Source organism: Scomber scombrus, chromosome 1, assembly GCF_963691925.1.
Source record: "Scomber scombrus chromosome 1, fScoSco1.1, whole genome shotgun sequence".
NCBI lineage: Eukaryota > Metazoa > Chordata > Actinopteri > Scombriformes > Scombridae > Scomber > Scomber scombrus.
The window spans coordinates 7,842,931-7,863,759 of NC_084970.1; the positions used below are offsets into that span (position 1 = coordinate 7,842,931).

Here is a 20,829-nt window from a genome sequence, read left to right on the forward strand (position 1 = left end):
ATATATTAATTTATATTACTGTGTTTATGGTGAAACACAGACAAACACAAACACAGACACACACACACACGGGCCAACCTACCTACAGGAGTGTCTAGCTCCACCCCCACCCACACTCCCTCAGCAAACTGCGTTGTTCCCACGTAGCGCACCGTCCCCGCCTTATTGCTCCCTACTGTAACATACACGCCTTCTGTCAGCCACTCGGGCAGCTCGTCGTCATGGCTACGCTCTTCATCGTCCACAAAGATCTCCAGCCTTTCAAAACCTTCGCTGCCTCCTCCTCCTGAGTTGAGCAGCTTCTGTTTGGAGAAAGAGTTTTCTGCGGTCACATTGTTGTGATTGGCTGAGCTGTGGGAAGTGGCGGGAGGAGGAGCGGTGGCCGTCTCGGCGCCACACTGAGAAGGAGAGGTCATTACATCGTTCCTGTCAGCGCTCTGCTGCTGGGGGTTAGCGGGTAATGCAGCCTCAGCAGCCAGGAGGGAGGAGGACGAGAAGGAGGGCTGGAGGACGTCGGACAGGGTAACCGTAGAAACGCTACTGGAGAAGTAGCCGCTTGACGACTGGCTGAGGGGGCTGAGGGGTGTGATGTCATGCGGGTCATGCACAGGAAGAGGAGGGACTTCTGGGAACTCTGGCCGCCTGTCTTTGGTCGGGGGCCGTAGAATAGCAGCCTATGGGAAACCAACGGTTGCCGCAGGAACACAGGGGCAGACGAGAGCATGCAGATAAGGCAAAACAACAACACAACACAATTAGCAGCAATAATAATCACCATTCCACAAATTATATAATCACCTTTTGAACCAATTAGGTGCTACAAAGTCTACCATGTTATACATAGTACAAATAAGAGGAGCTGCATCATCTGCTAATCTTGACATTTACAGCCACGTTGGTTGACTGCATTTCATTTAATCACCCTTTGGGCAAAAGAGTAAAGGTCTTTCAATACACATATACATATAGACTACACATACATTCATGTTACTGCATCACAACTTCAGCTTTAACTAGATCAAGAAGTGGAAGTAGAAGTAGAAGTACAAAAAAATGTTTTTTATATCACACTCCAGACTGAAACTAGGGTCAATGTTGTGCTGCTTAAATAAGGCTATTTATTATAAAATCTATAAATACTGCAATGCTCCTTTAGGAAAATAAGCAAAAATCATAGATTGTTTTGGGTCAAAACTAAATCCCAGACTGGTGATGTCCAACTCTTAACATAAAAACTGAATCTGAGTCAAGAGTGACAGGAGATGATGCAACATGAGCATTGAGAAAAACACTGTGTGAGAAAGGGGGGGACAGGGGGACATGCTCACCGTCTCAGACTTCACTTTGTTGTCGTCCCCTCCTGATGGCGGCATGATACGAGGCATGTGCTGTTAAATAACAACAAACAAGGTCATGACGAGGAAACACAAGCACATAAATGCATAAACTTGCGCTGGCCTCTCTGCCAGAGCTTGAAATTCATTTGCAATAATTTAAAACAATACAAAAATGAGCACATACAGTATGAGAGTTCAATAAAGAGAGGAGGCTCTGAGCTGTACGACACCATCTTTGCTGACCTGCTGGCTGTGTGGCGACGGTCTCAGCTCCTTCTTCTCGTCTCGCGCTGGAAACAGAGACTTGAGCAGTTTGGGCATCTGAGGAACCAGCGCCTTAACTGAAAGATAAGAGGTAGCAAGTCCTGAACGACCTGGGGGGGGAGGGTGGGGTTGGGCGAGGCGAGAAGAGAGGAGAAGGGAGGACCAGGAGGAGGCAGAAGAGAGGAAAGGAACCGAGGAAACAAGAGGAGGTGTGGGAGGTAGAGGAGGTATGAAAGATTAAGACAAGGTAGTTGAAAGCGAGTCCAGGAAATGGCCAAAAAAAAAAAAAAACCCAAACACAGTGATAGACTGACAGAAGAAGGCATTAGCCGGCCATAACACACACAGATGATTGATTTAGCTATTACTACAAGATTAAAGAAAGCACTCTAATCATTGGATTGTGAAACACATATTAATAATAATTTTTTTAAAAATCATTAATTCTGTTCATTCAGTGAACGGAATTAATCTAAAGGATGTCACAGCAGCATGAATTCAGATTATCATTGAAAAGAAATCAATATGAGAAAGAAAGAGACCAAAGAAAATATGGTGCAGACACTAAAAGGTTTTGATATAGATGATGAGAAGAGAGAAGAGAGAAGAGAGAAGCTCACACTGTGTTAGACAAAGCAGGTTACTGAAATGGATGTAAATAACTCCAGAAGGAGGAGTTAGGAGGAGAAATGAAATATGTTTGCTGGGAAAGAAGGAAACAGAGTGGAGCGGAGAGCACTTTATAATGTAAACTGATACACAGAATGGTGGAGCACAGTGAGATCAGACTTTAGATCAGGATGTAAGAGGCAGATGAAAAAAAAGAGGAGAGAAAGATTTGAGAGGCATTTGGGGAGGTAGAGAGGAGAGGTAGAGGTAGAGGTAGAGAAGGTAGAGGGAGGTTTACCTTGCTCTGGTTCCTGGTTCTGCTGTGGGCTCGAGGCGAAGGGAGTAGGGGATGAAGAAGGGGAGGTGGAGTAGGTGGAAGGGGAGGAGGCAGGTCGGGGGAGTGTGCGGTGATATTGAGAGGGCATGAAGATGTCCTGCTGGCTCTCCCATCGAACCTGAGAAGCAGACAGGCACAGAGAAGACGGGACATCAGGTGAAATTAAAAAAAAAACACATCACCATTTAATAACTAATATAAATATGTCATATTTGCTGCTCTAAACACTCAATGGCAGGTGTTTTTTGTTTGCTACTGGATCCACAATTTATCTTAATTTATTTGAACACATCACTTGAACACCTGTTGTCAAAAACAGTCAACATGGAGTTATGAGTTACCTTATCATCCAGCAGGCAGGTTGTGGACAGGTCCTGTCTACTTCCTGACAGCTACGGATGGTCAGAGAGAGCATCATGAGACAAATCATATTATATAGTATTAAATTATATTACATGATCTCATAGTACAGTATATTGGTATTTACCCGGTGGACAGATGGAGAACTTAGACTCCTTCTGTTGCTTTTCCCTCTTGAAGCCAGTTGCTCCTTCACTGCCACCTCCTAAGAAACACACACACATTTTCAAAGTATTGAATAAGGCAGCACTGAAAATGTATGATGACATAACTTCGTCAATCATCTTCTAGCCTCCTGCAATTTCATGCCTGCCTGTAAATCAATGCATTTCCTATACTTCACCTGTCTGAGTCTATCCAGAGTGAGGATGTTCTCCAGACTGAGGACGCTGCGGAGGTATTTCTCGATGGCGGCTTCATCATCGCCTGACTGGCTGTTGTGAGCGCTGGCGGCGAGTCGGGCCAGCATCTCTCTGTCCTCTGAACCGGGGGCGTCCTGTTGAGACAAAACATCACAGAGACTCGTGTTCAATAATTGAACCTGAACAGACGGTGAGTGTCTGACATTTATCCTTGTGTTGCCTTACCCCGGGGATGTTAGAGACCACCTCGAAGGTGACCCCACAGCCGGGTATGGTGCTGCGGGTGGACATCCTTCTGAGTAAGTTTTGGGCAAAACCCTGGCGCCCGGGGTTGACGTTGACGCAGATCCTCTTCCTCAGCACCAGCTGCATGTCGGCGGGGTGGCTCAGTTGAACCACTACTCGAATTGTCAGGTATACCCGCTGCTCCGGCCAAGCTCCCCCACGACTGAGCTGCGGACACTCATGAACGGTGGAGTCCCATGACGCCTCTGCCTTCACCTGAGAGTCAACAAACGGTTACTACTACTGGCTAATGAAATGTTTCCTCAACAAAAAAAACGCCCCCTTAAATAAGGTCCATCCTCACCTCTCCATCGTAATGTTTGACGATCTGTAGGTCAAATAACTCATCCTCATCCTCTCCACTCAAGGTGGCATCCCAGCCTCCAGCTTCAGGGACCTCAAACTGTTCTTGAGAGCTGAGGTCATCAGCTGGAGAAACAACAGATATAAAAAAGTCATAAACTGTGAGGTAATTTGAATGTAGAGAAGCACCTGATTATGAACATGTAACTAATGCAAATGTTATTCTTGCAAAGTTCAGCTGTGTTTTGACAACATAATTCACAATTGACTAGTTAAGCCACATTGCAGCCTTTAGAATCGATGTATGAATCAGACTGAATGTGTTCTTGTAAAAATCTGACATACGTTTGAGGTTGAGGAAGAGGACAGGAATATGAGTCTCCATGCCTGGCAGAGGAACCCTGAAACAAACATATTTCATGATCATGTGTATTTTCCGAAAGGCTTTGTGCATCATTTAAATAATAAAGTTTAGATAGTCAAAGAGTGAAAAATAAGAAAAAAACACATCAAGACAAACACACACTCTGTGATATGTCTTACCATTCAGCAGGTGCTCCAGGAATGCCGCTGCCAGCAGAGGGCACCATGACAGCATTTCTCTCCTCTGTCAGAGTTAGACGCCACTCCAGCAGCTGAGACTCCCTCTCCATGTCATCTTCTGTTTTCTCTGTGCACAAAACATTCAGACATTGAAAGCCTCCTACACTAGAAACCACTGGAATTTAACTGAAGACGCCTACAAACTGAGGATCACAAAAACCCAGAGAGTTACAGTAACAGAGAGCAATGTCACAGATTATGGATGCGTGTTGCATATGGGTGTGGTTAGAGTCAGCATGTATATGAGTGTGTGTGTGTGTGTGTGTGTGTTACCTGCTTTGCTGACCAGGTTCTGCAGGTGCTGGTCAAGGTATTCCTGTCTCTTGGTGAGAGCAACTAACCACTGACGTCGCAATCGATCCAGATCTCCTTCCTGTATAACAAAGCGGTCATTTCATCATCGTCCTCAAGCTGATCTTAAGACTTTCTGAGAGAGGAAAGTAGTTGAATGAGACTGGTCTACCTGATAACTGTCCATCTCATCTTCCTCCTGGTTGGTTACGGTGGGCCTGATCTCCACACAGCCCACCGACACCGCAAGCACAATCTCTGCTATCAGAGGCATGGTGCCCGAGTCCTGAACTGAACGCACGTCCACCTGGATCCGCCTCGACTGACCCTGGAGGTGGAAAAAGCATGGATTGAGGAATTTCAACTGAGAGCTGCTGAATTCGTCCTGCTGTGACTGGGATGACTGCCAGTGGGCCAGTGGTGGACTGACATGTGTGGATCATGAGTTTATCGCTACCTGCCGAAGTTGGAATATTCCTCCGGTGCAGATATCTCTAGCAGGAACCACTTCAACGGGGACAAAGTCTCCGTTCTCGTTAATCTCCAGGATTTGAATCCACAGCTCCAGACGACGTGTGACCTCACTCCACCTGCAGGAAGAACATTATCAACACATCTAAAGTGTTAGTCTCAGATTTAAGATCTTCAATTAATCATCACAAGAGCTATGTATTGAACAGCTCATGTACTTCAAAGAATTAGGTAATAGTCCAGTGTGTTTTTGTCTGTGTACCTGTCTCGTAGTGTGCGTGTTTTAGCTTGAATGATGCTGAGGTCCCACAGGGCAGGGTTCCTGCCTGCATCAGCCTGTCTGTGTCCAAACACCTCAATGGCGACCGCCCCTTCGGTCAAGTATTCGATGAAATCCTCTGATACGGAGACCGCCAACTCCTACAGGAGCCAAGAGAGACCAGTGTCAGTGTGACAGTTCATAACTGTACACAACATCCCCCCTTATAAGATTCATAGGTTCCCTCTCTTTTTCATCCAAGGGCTCACCTTGCAGCTGTCAAACACCACCATGCAGTGTGGGTCCTTGGTGCTGGGCGATGAGGACGATGGGTCTACCTCAGGAGCCACGATGATTGGCTCAGTCTGGTCCCAGAATGAATACTGACAGAAGACGAAGTTGGACAGGTACTGTGGCAGACCAGTAGCTTGCAGGATCTTAATCTGAGGGAACACACGTCAGAGATGATAGATCAACGCTATGACACCAAAGTGTGACATGATATGAAAGGGTACGACTACATGATTAGAAACTGGATATAAATACTCATTTTTTTGCCAGACTACATTGCATTTTTAGCTGAAGAGGACATAGGACCTGGTGTAGTCTGTACTCGTAAAACCTTTTTGGTTCTTATGTTAAACTGCTAGGTAGCATTTAAACACAGGACTCTAATTAATGCTGGAAATGTGTAAATCAAGCATATACAATCTGATTCTTCCTGGTCCAGTCAAGTCCAGCCTCTTCGTAGTTATTTTAGCATTATACAAAAAAGATCCAGTTATCATTTCAAACTGAACAAATTCAACTTCTCTCTGATTATCTATCCATCTTACCATGCAGACTAATTTACGGTCCTGGATTTCATCTTGGCTGTTGTCAGGTTCATCTCCTCCAGCCATGTTGTCCTCTAAACCCCCTCCGACCCTCACCACCTCCACATGAAGACGCCCTGCCACCTGATCGCAAGGAGAAGGGGGGGAAACATAAAACAGCCTTTACCCCAACCGTGCCTGAAAAAATGTCTGTATGTGAATCATGGCATGTGGAGAATAAACGTCACACTGGAATGTCTTTCTACCTTTTTTTTTCTTTCCTTAAGTCATTTATCAGTTCTGTCACATTTTGCTTTATGTATCTAAAAGTCACTCTAAAAATTGTCATAGAGAAGACCTTGAGAGAGAAATTCAGAAAAAAGTTCAGATTCATTACTTTATCTGACAGGAAGATGGGAAAAGAAGGAGAAAATATGGACTATAAATATGAGGATATAGAAATTCAATTATTAATGTTTTCTATTACCGTTAAAACCAGTGTATAGATGCACCTTTAACGCAACATCTTTTCATTTAAAAGTGGGCTGCGTCTTATACACCGGTGTGTCCTATTCACCAGTAAAATACAGAGAGAGTTTGGATGAGGATATGATCATACGTATGTAAAAGACCGTCCACACTAAGAACAATAACTATAACTGTAAAGATAACGATGTGAGCGTCCAAACTTATGAACTATAAGTATAAACGGCAGTGTCAAGCACGCGCTGCACACTCCAGCTATGTCTGCAGCTAATGAAAATAGACTATTGATAACCTGTTAATGCTGTATGCTGTGTGGAAAAATGATTGTGTGTTGATCAGAAGTATTTCAGACACTAGTTGCTGTGATGTTTAGTATTTAAAGACCGAACTGATGTTGAAGCGCCATGTGCAAAAGCGCGACTCGGGTGCAGTAGTCTATTTGAGCACAGCGACAGCTCTGATGAATAGGTTTTTGGGACTCGAGTAAGCACACAGGTACACACTGTATTAAATATATACAGCTGTATCCCCAGCATGAGACCCCCCAAAATAGATTGAGTCTTATACATCATTTTTTACAGTATATGTATACTCTAATAGTGTGCGACTCCCTACCTCCCCCTTTTGGTTGATGATGGGAACAGCATACTGCAGCTTAACATCGTAGAATAGACAGGAGAGGAAGACATTGGCAACTCCAATCAGACTGTGGTTTTCCTGCTCGTCAAAGAATGGATCTGCTCGACGGAAATATGAGCGCATCAACTGACCAAGGAAGGAAAAAGAATGCATAGATGGTTACATGGCAAGGTCCCTTCACTTCACATAGCAGGTATGTTGAGTTAACTCACAGGGTTGTCATGGTCATGCAGTTGGTAGTCCTGCCACTCCTGGTACAGCTCCCTCATGTCCACTAGACGGTTCTCCATCTTCTCCAAACTCCAGATCTGCTTCCCTCGACACCGACGTCGAACCTGAATCGCTGGCTCACTGAGTACAGCGTCCCTCTACACACATACAAACAGGTTAGATAATGGGTTGTGTTAAAAGCAGAAGACGGGAGAGCTGTGCGTGAGTGTGTTCATGTTTCTATTTGAGACCTTGCGGTTTGCGTTGAGGTTGTCTGACGGGATCTGCAGGGTGACCCTGTACTCGGTGTGTCGCTCCAGTTCATCTGCGATATAACAGGCTTCTTGGACCAAGAGGTTTGCTCTCACTATCTGCTCCCGTAACCTCCGCAAACTCCTCACCAACACCGCCTCCCTGCAGAGGACAGAGAAGGGGAGACATAGGAGAGAAGGAGGGATTATAACAAGGAAGTCTTTAGTTTTCATTTTAATCAAAACTGACCTATAATAGATGGAACAGTCACACACACAAACATACACTCACCTGTCCTCATTCCACTGCTTCAATCTGCTCTGAGCACTGGTCGAATGGCTCATGCCTCCTGTACTGAGTCTCTCAAGGCTGCGGTAGTGAGACTGCTGTCCTGGCCCTTGCTGGCCGGACACCGGCGCTCCAGACTGGCCGGTAGACAGACGGTCCGGGTTCAACTTCCGACGCAGCTGCTGGAGCTCCTGCTCGTACATCTGCCTTTGTCGCTCCAGAGCGGAGCGCTTCTCCTCTTCGTGTTGCCTCTCAAGAGACTGTAGGACTGCCTGCATGGGGTCTGATGGGACACAACAGAGATTAAACTAAATTAACTGATGCTAGGTTTATGCAGAACATGCATTTCATTTTACTGAAGCCTACTTACCGTTGTTGCCAAGAGCCTTCATCATGACCTCCGTCTGGGCGAACTCATAGGAAAAGCTGACTTCACTGGACACTTCGCTGGCAGTATCACCGTCTGCATCCAGCTGCTCACTGCTTCCACTGTTCTTCATTACGCCACCCTCGCCATCTTCATCCTCTGCTGCACGAGAACGTCGCTTAGGCAGGTTGATCCTAGGGGAAAAAATGTCAGTAATGACGAGGTTACATTTGATATATCTTCAATAACTCATGTAAATGACCAACTGGGTTTTTATAAACACAAAGTACATTAAAGTATATTTCTGGTATATGTAAAATGACAGTAGTAGTTTGTTATAAAAAGGTTAGAATAATTATAATTAAAAAGAATGGTGGTCTGACTCAAATTACCTAAAAAAGTGGTTGTTTCCCCAGAGAATTCGGTCACCATGGTGAAGCTGCAGAGCGCTGGTTACTGGAGAACCATTTACACATGTCCTGTAACACCAATAAAGACAGTAGGTACATTAAGATTTACTGTTAAAAAAACAGTATTAATAAAAAGGTAGTAGCTGCACGTTCACCGTCACTCCTTACCGAGCGTTGAGGTAGGGGCTGAGCATGACAGCAGCATCTGCCGTGATGTCGATGAAGCAGTGCTCTGCCTGGATACCCATCCCGCACAGCTGGATGTCCTGAGAGTCTGCTGAGCCCACCTTTGTGTGTTCCTGAGACACAAACACAACTGGCAAATTACACTTTTGATAATTCCCCCACATACGTGACAATCACTGATAAGGAGGACTAAATGTGCATCATTTGCAATAGTTGAACTCTTAAATACACTTTACACTGCTGCTGCCTTTATTTATTTTTATGTTTTTTTACATATCATTTTATTCATTATTGTTGTTGTTTTATTCAGTTTTTGTCTTATGTTGATTTGTATTGTTTTAAAATCAGGCCTTGCTGCTTATGAGAGAGTGCCAAACTGAATTTCGTTGTGTAACTACAATGACAATAAAGTTCCTTATGCATTATTCTATTCAGCATTAAGTGTAAATGATGGAGGATGGAGGAAGGATGCTGAGGTGGCCACGTATGGAAAAGTATGTGTGTGTGTGTTTACCTTCAGGTAGTACACCAGCAGTTCATTGAGAGCAGGGTCGGCGTTAAGGTTGACCAGAAAGCTCTTATCGTCTCCAACTTTAATCCCTGAAGACTGGAGAGAAATACCCAGACTCTCCAACTGCTTCTGACGCTCCTACAAAAACAACACAAACATCCTATTTATACACCTTATAATCCAATAGCTGCAGTAGATGATGTAAAAAAAAAAAGAAAAAAAAAAGGGGCAATTCCATTCACTGATTCTGCAATTTCAGGCGAGTAAGTGACACTCTACAGTAGCCCAAAATGTTGGTTTAATTATTAGATGAAGACTCTGATATGTCTTGTGTGTCCCACCTGTGCAACCTCCTCAGTTTTACGAAGCTTATCCTCCCAAGTAATGGTCATCTCTTGAATCAACTTCTCCGACTCTTCCAGACGATCTTTCAGCTCTGGAGCTTTCAATGACTGGTGGGGGGAAAAAACAGATGAGAGGGGGAGAAAGCAGAGGAGATTTCTACAGGCTGATCTGGAAAGTTTTGAACATGTCTCACCTCTGCTTGGGTGAGTTGCACACGTAGTTTCTCTACTTCCTCTCGGAGCTCTCTGATGATGCGAGCATTGGGGTCTTCATTAACAACAGCGTGGTTGACGATGCTCTTTGCTCGGTCGGCGTAGCGCAGCGTCGAAAGCGTCTCCTCAAAGTTATCAGCTGCAGGACTCACGGTTGCCACCATCGCCGTGCGACTGTTTCCCCCCAGGCAGTCCTGCAGCCAGGCAAGCATGCAAGCAGCGGAAGGAGGGCGAAATTATATATTTTTTATTTAAATGTATTCTTTTATAAGAAAATAAAGAACATCCTGTGAACAGTTAAGTAAGAGGAAATGAATTTGTCTCTTGTGTACCTTCAGCAGCCATGTCAAGACTGAGTCTCTGTAAGGAACAAACTTGTTCTTGTTCTTGGCGGTTCCCTGTTCAGCCAGCGCTGAGATCACCAGACCCAGCGTAGTCAGAGACCTGACAAACACATTTAAAGAGAAACAAATCAGGGTCAAGAGCTTTCAATGTACCTGTTCATATCGCTGCCTGTTAAACTTAATCACTGTGATGACCTCAGTTTTGATGTGTGAATGCATGAATGAGACTAAAACACAAAATCAGCACATCAGCCTGTGTTATTGCAAAGCATCTACAGTTTCAGGAGTAAATAAGAAAAAAATAATCATCTGCAAACACAGTGTGGTTAAAAAATAAAATTCTTGACAACATCTGCAAGATAATATCAGTTTCAGTCGCAGCTAAACAGCCTTTGTTGGGAAAACACCCAATCAGAGTGTTGTGTGTGTTTTTGTCTTTGTTTAACTGCTTTTGCATACTTGTTAATGTTGCTTCCTTCCTTTAGCCGTTCCCCTGCTGCTCCGGTTTTTGCTGCTCGTTCGCTTCCAGCCAAGTCTACCAGACTCAACCGACTCACCTTTTCACCACTCGTCTACAGAGAGAGGAAGAAAGACAAAGAAAGAAAGAAAGAAAGAAAGAAAGAAAGAAAGAAAGCCACATTATTGTCTCAACCACTAAAATCAACAACTTGCAGATTTTAATTCCTAACATTATTGTGTGGTTTTGTTTTTTTGGAAACTCCTTCAGTTATTTACACACATCTCACACTTGACACATTTCATTTCTTGATGCATAAATTCGGAGATTTTTATTTTATAAATGCAATCAGCTCTTCTTGTCCTGAATGTCTTCTGACACGTCTCATTTTGGGCAGAGAGCAATATGGCAATGAAAATCTTAATGTCCAACGTTTCTGGAACATATAAATGTCCTGGAGTTGCACACAAGGACATTTTTGTGGATCTGAATCAACAACACTTACTGACATTCCTAAAAGGCTGTTCCATAAATCCACGAGGTCTGACAAAACTCTGATGGCATATTAATCACCAAGTAGGCACCACATCAAGGCAAACCCCTGCTGGCTTCTCACTAGCTATTCAACCAAGCCCTGCCCTGATTTGCAAACATCAGAGCAATAGGAGTCACAAAACAGTAATCAGGGGATGCCAAAATGTGCTGAGAAACCACACTTAAATTTCTCATCTTTCAGTCTCTTGTTGACAGGTTCTCCCCCCCTTTGTCTTCTCTAAGGCCGCTGAAGATGTGGATAATCAAATCTCTATCTGCACTGGGCCGGATCCACTCCTGTCAAGCGTGACAGGTCAGTCTGCTGACGAGGCTGAATGGAACACCTCGTCTACACCAGCAGTGCAGAGAAAACAGCACATCAGCAGCTCAGATGCGGTTTTCTGTCAGCGATTACAGTAGACCTGTTCAGCCACAGTACTGCAGTGTGACTTAAATTCAACACGTATCACTTCCATCAGACTGACGACTGAAGATTGAGGCTCAAACATCCACCCAGTGTCTTTATGATAGGATCCAATAGGAAATAGTTATCTGATAGTGCGAAACAAATGGTGAGGTGCCTGACACTGCCCGGATCCAGTGATATCGCCCTTTTTGGAAAGAAAACTGGTTTAATCCAACATAATACCTCCTAGAATCAGCCCGAACTCTACACCTATCTTCTTTGTTGTGTAGCGGTGTGACCTTTAATGACACACTCCATCTCTGACACTCCATCTTTACCTACTTGATTTTGTAAACCTTAAAAAATGAAGGGGAAAAATCCGACTGAAATTAGGAATTTAAATCAGGTCTCATGAGTGCTGGAAAATCACTGTAAGACACAGACACCTTATTCTTTTGCACACAGGGACCTTCTGTTCTGCCACTGCAAATATCAAATTTTACAAGGAGAGATTTTTGTGATGGAAAAAGATAGAAAGCAATGTATATGTATGTACACAGGAGTTTCCATAGTTTAGCCACAACAAGGGAAACCTCGTCTTGAGAGATTATTTTAAACATTCAAATACAGCTCTAAAATGTCTCATCTCACTTTATATTAAAATCTCTGGTGCAGAAAAGACCTGAATCATCCTAATAAAAGCTGGCCAACTGATAAACATCAACCTCAGACCACACTGATAGAGATCAATCAGCCTCAGACCAGACTTCAAATACCCCAGATTATAGCTAATGTATTTAAACAAATAAAATGTTTGTCTGGAACGAAATAGACTAAACTCATTTCAAATACTGTGACTGTGCAGTAAATTCGAGAACCGGAAAGAGAGGAGGCAAAGGTATTGACTGTAAGCACCAATACACAGGAACTTACAACTCAGTATACTGTAATTCAATTGTTACAGCTCCTTACTTCAATGGCCAAATTGTAAGTTACAATGCCAGGTCCTGTTCCCCGGCGGTGTCAAGACTGTGTTTCCTATTCAATTCACAACATCGAGCTGGTTGGTGAAATAGTGAAAAGTAGGAAATGCCAGCCGCTGAGGCCTTTTTCCTGCTTAATGAGGGATTCTGTAATCAGGAGACATGATACCAGGGTCATTTTCCTCCACTAGAAACCAGATCAGCAGGCAGGGCATGCAGCTCGTCAGCCTACTTGGCAGCGGTCTTAAGATACCAACACAGAACAATTGTCGGGGCATCGGCACACTGCTACCGAGCAAGCAATCTAGAAGCTGTCAACATGGATAAGAAAAATATCAATAAAAATCAAAGAAAAACATGTTTGAACAATACAAAAAACTAAACTTGACAGGATTTAACTGGGCAGAGAACAAAAGAACAAACCAATGAGAGTTGGCTGCAGATGAGGCCAAAGTTCACTGAAATGTTTGGATGACAAGTCTGAGCAGGTCATGTTACACAACGGAAATCCTGTGATGAGCTGTTAAGGGTCAGAATGACTCATCTAACACCCGGTGGTTTTACTACCCGTCATTAGGTGGTTTTATTTAAACAGACTCTTTTATCACAGCTCCTCTACTCACTGACCGCCATTAGGGGGCAGCGTGAGCTTCAATGCTACCACTTACAGTCAGCATTCCTCTAAAGCTAGGGTTGATGGGAAGTTATTTCACATGAGAAGCTGCTGACAGAAAAAAGGAAAAACTCACCAGTATATATAAATGTACAATACTGTATATTCATACTAAAATGAGGCTTTGTGTATTGAGGAGACACTGTTAATAGATACAAAAAATATATAGCAGACGAACACTAACAGTAAAACTAAATGGAGCCACAGAGAACCAAATGTAATGAGATTTTAAGATCACTATCTTCTATTTTCTAGAATACTGTAAAATTGAAGAGGGTCTGCATATCATTTATAAGTAACTTAACACTAAATCCAGTTATTTAAGTTAATAAATTAAATGTCACTTTATTATATATTTCCTCACTCTCTTTAGATTTACAGATAAGGAAACACTATAAGATAGACTGTTAACATTTAAACTCTGTGCCTGTACTTGTCAAATGATCAAGACTTCACTAATGGTTAGATTATCCTGTAATTACCGTTTCTCACCTTGGGAACACTGTTATGCAGTGTACTAATCAACTGCTTTTCAGCAGTTGAGTTATTTTTGCATACTGGGCACAGCACTGCTTGTCACTTTGATTCAGCTTTTCTGCACAGTAGAATACAGGAAGCATCCGGCGTGATGTGTTGTTTAAAGCAGCACAAAGTGCACAAACAAAAGTGTTAGTAATCATACTACATACTAACTACTAAACTCAAATGATCCTGCAACAAAGAAAATAAAGAACTGACTCATCCACATATACAGAGCGTGTCAGCTAAGTGATTAACTCACTGACTACACAAGTCTGGGTGTTTGCTGCTTGCCTGATGAACCTACTGACAGACTGACCAACTTAGTGACTGACTCTGGGTGTGTCTTGAAAACGGAGCGGGCTGTATCAGCTGACTAACTGACATGCCTGTGAATTATTAACTGGATTCACTGGTAGCAAGTTCGTCTGGAAATAAAAAGGACCGGGAGAGGCTAAGTGGGTCAGTGTTAGTGCGGATGGAGAATTAGTCATTTTGGCCTTTTATTGGAGTGCCTGCTCAGACGGCTGACATCATCCCATTTGATAACAAGCTTTTCACCCGCCAGCTGCTGCAGAGGCTGATTGATTAAAAAGTTGCGAGACACACACACGCACGCACACACACTTCTGTTCTGGTACAGACAACAGTGTTTGGATTCAGTTAGCTGTGCAAGCAAACTACTACATTACATAAAATGCCAATATGTAAAATGATGGCAATATTAACAGAACAGAACTGAATCACATCCAAAATTAGTTCATCCATCATAAGGTTTAGAAATGACCACATGATACTATATATTGGGCACTATATGCACTACTATATGTAGCAGGTCTAAACTGGGACAACAGAGGGTCTGATGATGTGCAAACTAGACTGAACTTGTGGTGCAGTAGGGAGGGACGCTAAGATCTGGGACATGAAGAAGAAGAGTTTGCTTTCTGCAATACATATACCAGCTGCACTAAAGGACTATAAACCACGAGAAATAAAACCATATAAATGAATATTAATGCATAAATATAATCTAAAACAGCAGATTCAGTTTGTATATTTGAATCCATGTTTACTGACAAAAAAGAAAGTAATGATATTTATTCATTTCATAAAAAGGTACTTCCCACAAGAAAAGGATTCATTTTAAAAAGAAACTCCGGGCGCTCTCACTGTGGCACATCTGTGAGCTTAGGAGCAAGTAGATAAAGCAGCAGCTGGATATATAAATAGGGTGAACAGGGTCAAAATCTCAATTGGAGCAGTTCTTCAGTCAGGTGAGGTTTTGCATGAGGCTCATGAAACATCCAGGAAGCTTTACATCTCCATCCGCCCAGATGTGGCAATCTATATGACACAAGTGCCCACAGCGGTTGGCCCTGATCCCCAAGAGAACATGTCGACAGCAGAGCACACCCGCTGGACATGATCAATAACAAATTAGTGTTGGGGTAAATAAAGCCACAAAACATCCCAAACACTCTAAAGTGAATCTGAAGTGAGTTCAATGAGCTTCTCTTTTATACTCAATTACACCTACAGGCATCAGCCATTGTGTTGCGATATAAACCACAACATCTTAGATATGAATTCTTGATGTTATCTACTTTCCAAAGTGACAAAAAACAGATCATGTGTTCTGATATGAAGTGTGTAACTGAGATAAGATGCATCTTATCTCAGTATCTTTGTTGTTGTATCTTACCCCAGACTTCAAATCTTTTAGTGTGTGTGTGAGGATGATGTTGAAGACAGCGTGTGATCTACTGCTCTCCTCGTTCATGTTGGTTGCGGCGACAGTTCGAGACTTATTCCCCTCTGACATCAGAGACTCAATGTCCTGTCAAAGAAAGAATACATTTGGTTTGGTGGATTGTATTCTTAAATTCTTCTGTGAAGGCATTTTTATTCTGTAACTAGACTCTTTCCAGTGTGATTGGTGCGACCACTGAGCAGACTGCTGCCGTCATTTGAACTGCTACAAATCCTCAATGATCAAAGTGAGAAGGAATGCAAGTAAGATGCTATGCTAATGTGTGTACTGGACACTGATACACATTACAGAGTGGCTGCGATTGGATGAGGAAGCCAGAATGTGACGTTGCAGTGTACAGTGACTTCATGGTAAGAATGCACATGCCAGTGGACAAAAACTAGACTTTTCAAGATAAATATTTTTACCTTGTAGCTAGCCACAGCTAGCCGAGAGAGGCCATCCACATAGGGACCCAAAACTTTATGTTCCCTCACCCTCAGAGTTTGTCTGCCCCTGGAAAGAAAATAAAAACACCAAAACAATAATGTCACTCTTTGTAAAGCTCTTTTCATATCAGTAGCAAAATGAGGTCAGCGGGTTTGGTTGAAGATACTGATAGTGGTTCTAGATACAACTAAAACATTTCAGTTCACACAGACTTCACAAGCTTGTTAATGCCTGGTGAACTTCATCATTCTCTGCTCCACAATAAAGCGCATATGGCTGTCAGATGGTTTGCACCTCTTTGGCCCGTTTTACTGAGGTTAAAGGTCATGTAGTGAGAGAAGGTCAAAGGTTATGGTGTCTGGGGCAGCAGACACAGGCCTGTTGCCCTGATTTACTGCTGATCTGCTGGACATGAACTGCCCTCTATCAGTGACTGCAATGCAGAAGGATCCTCTTTTTATCCACTGACAACAGCAGCTGATGGTACCCAGAATACACCACTAACTTTCTCTAAGAGGCTTAAAACAGAAATTGAAACAGACTACAGACACTGGTTGTTTACCTAAAAACACTGACCTACCTTGTAGTAGAGTCCAAATGGCCTGCTTTAGCATGAACCATTAACATGGTTCATACCTAGGTTGAGCTACTCAATGAACCTATAACCTAAAGTTTCCTGCTGTTGCCTCACAGTAAAAGCAACAATTGCATTGCTTCTGTAGAAGAATTTGACTGTTAATCATTTGTAAGAGTGGCTGAATATACATTAACAGGACACTGACATAGCAAAAAACAACAACATCTTAGCAGCCCATGTTTGATTTATATGACCCAGATTTCTGTGGCAGCTGAGTTAAGGAATTTACCATAACCACAGTGTCCTGCAGAGGGAAACATCCATACATCTGAGAAAGGGTTGAACTAATTAATTGAAGTCATACCCTTTGGGATCCAGCAGATCGCGGACCTTTTCGTTGTAGATCTCCATGTAGGAAACCTCAACTGTGAAACTTTCCTGCTCCCGCTGCTCCTTCTGGGTTCGATCAAACAAAGCACTGCAAAGCCGGGGAATCAGCCCAGGCTGGTCCACTGAACCCATCATGGTGTACGACTTTCCTGAACCTGAACACACCACACACACAAGAAAGATGTTCTCTTAAATGATATACTGGAACAAATATGATTTACTAACTTCCAGCAATAGAATTAAAGGTGATAAATCGAACAGACTAAATATTTTTGTATCATGTTGACCACAGACTAGCGGAGGTAAATTACCAGTTTGTCCATAGGCAAAGATACAGGCATTGTAGCCCTGGAAGGCATTGCGGAGAAGACTTTCCCCAAGGCACTGGAACACAACCTCCTGACCTGTTCTCACACACACACACACAGAACATGTTTTTATATTAGTTTGAATATCTTTGACAATTAAATGTCAAGGTTTGATGATGTGAACTGGGTCTGCTGACGAACTGACCGGCAAAATTTTCCTTATCCGTCTCATCCATGGACCAGAAACAGTAATCATAGGCAAAGACCTGGAGGAGATATAGTGACACAGCACAAACCGTTAACATCACAAGAAACACACAGGCAGGTTATACCATTACTATTCATTTATTTTTAACTTAACAATTTGCTTCCAATTCAGAGTCAAATTGAGGAAAAAGTGTTTCTTTAAAAAAAAAAAATTAACGATAAGCATAGTTTATTAGAAGTGTCATCTCGTTTATGCAGCACTGTGGGATTTTAAGTGATGGACAGTAGCGTCTTTGTTTAAAAAGGACATGATTCACAGTTATTGAATTAACTCATTACTGAAAATGTCTGTGTTTGTGTGGGTGGGTGTGCATATGGATGTGTGCTGTTACCTTGGGCTGACTCCTGATGAAGTTGGAAAGGTAAATGTTCAACAGGAGCATGTGGAAAGAGAGGAAGATGAGATTTAGTGCATGTTTGAGAGAATACAGTTACAGGATACAGAGCAGGTTTCAGGTTTCATCTATTCCAGGCCGAGATATGCAATCATTTGTAGCTGTCTATCAGTGTCCCTCTAATTAGGAGGAAGAAAGAGTAAAAGAGACAAATAAATACATGGGTCGAGAGGCAGAACTAGAGTCAAAAGCCTTTCCTTGCCTTTTTTTTTTTTTTTTTTTTTTTACTTGAGCGCATATTTAATTGGCCCTGTATGTGTGTGAGAAGGTTGTTTACATGTTGTTTGTTTGGTCAAAATGAAGAGGATTTGTAAGGGTGTGTGTGTCTGTGACAAAAAACAAAAAGAAAAAAAATCTGGGTGAACTGTTCTGGGAATGTTTGTGTGACTGGCTGGTGGTGGTGTTTGGTAGTGAAGTTGGCAGTGAAAGGAGGCAGTTTGTGGTGGAATCAGATGGTGGTCTGGAGGGGTTACTGGGTCGAGGTCATGCTCAAAAAGGAACAGAGAGACGAGGGGGGGGGGAAATGCCATTTTTTCCCAAAGTGACATTTAAAAAGAGGGAAAAACGCCCCCGATACCGTGTCGATCCTTTATAGAAAAGATGAGAAGATATACGTACAAGCAGGCAAACAAACAACACACGTGAACATGTCAGTATTTACATTTAGCCAACAGCCATGCCCTTTAAAACTCATCTCTTCAGCACACAGACGGTCACTCCATCTGGCTATATTTGACATATGGGGAATGTCAGCACATCCACGCCAGCCTAATCTGACTCTATCAAGTTTATTTTACAAACGAACACAAAGGCAGTTTAAACTATAAAACAATAAAAGGATATTACAGAAACATAAAGGCTCCTCTGCAGAATAGAGAAAATAGAGCATGTCACGAGTAAATTACAAGGTTAGCTTTTCAGTAACTTATACAAGCTGGTACAGCAAGCACAAGTTAAGTTGGATGTGTCTTTGTGTGCAAAAACTCGCTGTCACCAAGTGCAAAAAAATACTGTTTTTTTTGCCTGAGTGCCACACAGAGGCTCCCAAATGCTAATGATTATTCCTGAATGAATGGATATTTGGTGTTATTTTGGCATTGATTTTTTTTTTTGGCCTGGCAGGGGTTCTTGTTATTTTGTGTCCGTTAAAATTATAGAGGAAACACTGTGCCACCATGCTCATGAGTGGAAAATCTTCACAATCCACAAAGCAAACGTTGGTCTGTTTTCTCTATTTAGACATGTCAGAGTTTTTACGTTGACATCATCATGATTTATCTTATAATCACAGCTGCATGGTTCATGGACCGTATCTTACCCGCACATTCTTACTGCATCTTTTATCTTACTTGCACATTGCAGTCAAATCTTAGCCTTAAAAACGTTGCATACCAATGCTTCGAGCATTTGGTTGACTGAAAAATAACCACGTTGTGTTCCATGTGCACAGGGCATTGCCATTTGGTGGGTGGGTTGAGTCAAATAGGCTTATTGCAATATATTAGGATTGGCGTGCCCCAAGGGAACAGAATCCGTAACACTGGCGGTTATAGCCTTGTGTTAACTTATACAACAGCTTGAATTACTTAATTATTTCTTTGTCTTACGGTCAGTTGAGCATTTCCAATATAACATTTTCTGCAATGTCCAAAAAGTTAAACACATCTCTCCACTCTTTTTTCCCCCTGTTCTTTCTCCTACTCCTCCTCCATCTGTGCAGTGCTGGCTCCGCCCACCAGGAGAGGGTAGCTGTCAGTCAGAGAGCTGCATCAAGTCAGATGATGAGACCAGAGGTTAGATACTGCTGGTGGTTTACACACACACACACACACACACACACACACACACACACACACACACACACACACACACACACACACACACACACACACACACACACACACACACACACACACACACACACACACACACACACACACACACACACACACACACACACACACACACACACACACACACACACACACCCTTATGAGGACCCTCCACTACATTCATTTTATTTCTCGGTAATACAGACTATCAATGCTAAATACCAGACTTAATACCACATCCCTTGACCCCGAGCCCCATGCTAAATGTAAAAAGGCCTTATTCTAGATGTCTAAAAACTCAAACTGGCCTTCGTAAAGATAGATGTACAGGAACACACACACACACACACACAAACCCGCTCACACACCTGTTTCCTTTTACCCGTGCACATTCTTTATAAACCGCTAAAGCTGCACTTCTTGCACAGAGCAGTCGGCATCCAGTCCGATCTGTAACACTTCATATTTCATTGACGTTCCACTGCTGACATGTTGTGCTCTGAAGGCAAATACATGCAGCGTGATCTCTATCTGCTGCCTAATTGATTCCAGTAGATGTTCAAACCAAGATGCAATTAGGACCTCCCTAAGCAGCGATGTTGTTTACAGAGAGCTCACAGCGCGAAAAGAAAATATTCTAGTGGTGTTTTTAGGGGTTTTCGATGTCTTAAAGTTAGGGGAAAAAATAGATTACATGGGCTTTACTCTTTAAATATACTAAAACAGGATGCAACAGGATCAT

At 42.7% G+C, this 20,829-nt stretch overlaps 1 protein-coding gene across 3 annotated transcripts in view; it reads right to left on the reverse strand.

Moving 5' to 3' along the window:
* The window catches only part of kif13ba (kinesin family member 13Ba), a 40,783-nt gene that overhangs the window by 5,817 nt on the left and 14,137 nt on the right, over positions 1–20,829 (reverse strand). Inside the window, exons 4-38 of one of the 3 annotated variants that reach the window (XM_062419848.1) lie at positions 18,193–18,205; positions 17,799–17,859; positions 17,597–17,689; positions 17,260–17,440; positions 16,297–16,384; positions 15,821–15,955; positions 11,006–11,118; positions 10,535–10,646; positions 10,184–10,396; positions 9,987–10,097; positions 9,649–9,783; positions 9,117–9,247; positions 8,931–9,017; positions 8,542–8,732; positions 8,175–8,454; positions 7,883–8,045; positions 7,634–7,789; positions 7,398–7,547; positions 6,318–6,440; positions 5,751–5,924; positions 5,485–5,642; positions 5,209–5,341; positions 4,924–5,079; positions 4,734–4,833; positions 4,401–4,527; positions 4,203–4,258; positions 3,859–3,983; positions 3,495–3,770; positions 3,251–3,403; positions 3,035–3,112; positions 2,889–2,939; positions 2,509–2,665; positions 1,581–1,678; positions 1,329–1,388; positions 83–674 (exon numbers count right to left, since the gene is read on the reverse strand). In XM_062419848.1, the coding sequence (XP_062275832.1) occupies positions 83–674; positions 1,329–1,388; positions 1,581–1,678; positions 2,509–2,665; positions 2,889–2,939; positions 3,035–3,112; positions 3,251–3,403; positions 3,495–3,770; positions 3,859–3,983; positions 4,203–4,258; positions 4,401–4,527; positions 4,734–4,833; positions 4,924–5,079; positions 5,209–5,341; positions 5,485–5,642; positions 5,751–5,924; positions 6,318–6,440; positions 7,398–7,547; positions 7,634–7,789; positions 7,883–8,045; positions 8,175–8,454; positions 8,542–8,732; positions 8,931–9,017; positions 9,117–9,247; positions 9,649–9,783; positions 9,987–10,097; positions 10,184–10,396; positions 10,535–10,646; positions 11,006–11,118; positions 15,821–15,955; positions 16,297–16,384; positions 17,260–17,440; positions 17,597–17,689; positions 17,799–17,859; positions 18,193–18,205 (5,030 nt within the window). Of the gene's footprint in view, positions 1–82; positions 675–1,328; positions 1,389–1,521; positions 1,712–2,508; positions 2,666–2,888; positions 2,940–3,034; positions 3,113–3,250; positions 3,404–3,494; positions 3,771–3,858; positions 3,984–4,202; positions 4,259–4,400; positions 4,528–4,733; positions 4,834–4,923; positions 5,080–5,208; positions 5,342–5,484; positions 5,643–5,750; positions 5,925–6,317; positions 6,441–7,397; positions 7,548–7,633; positions 7,790–7,882; positions 8,046–8,174; positions 8,455–8,541; positions 8,733–8,930; positions 9,018–9,116; positions 9,248–9,648; positions 9,784–9,986; positions 10,098–10,183; positions 10,397–10,534; positions 10,647–11,005; positions 11,119–15,820; positions 15,956–16,296; positions 16,385–17,259; positions 17,441–17,596; positions 17,690–17,798; positions 17,860–18,192; positions 18,206–20,829 lie in introns of those variants that run through there. The other 2 variants (XM_062419840.1, XR_009925196.1) reach the window with 2 other exon arrangements.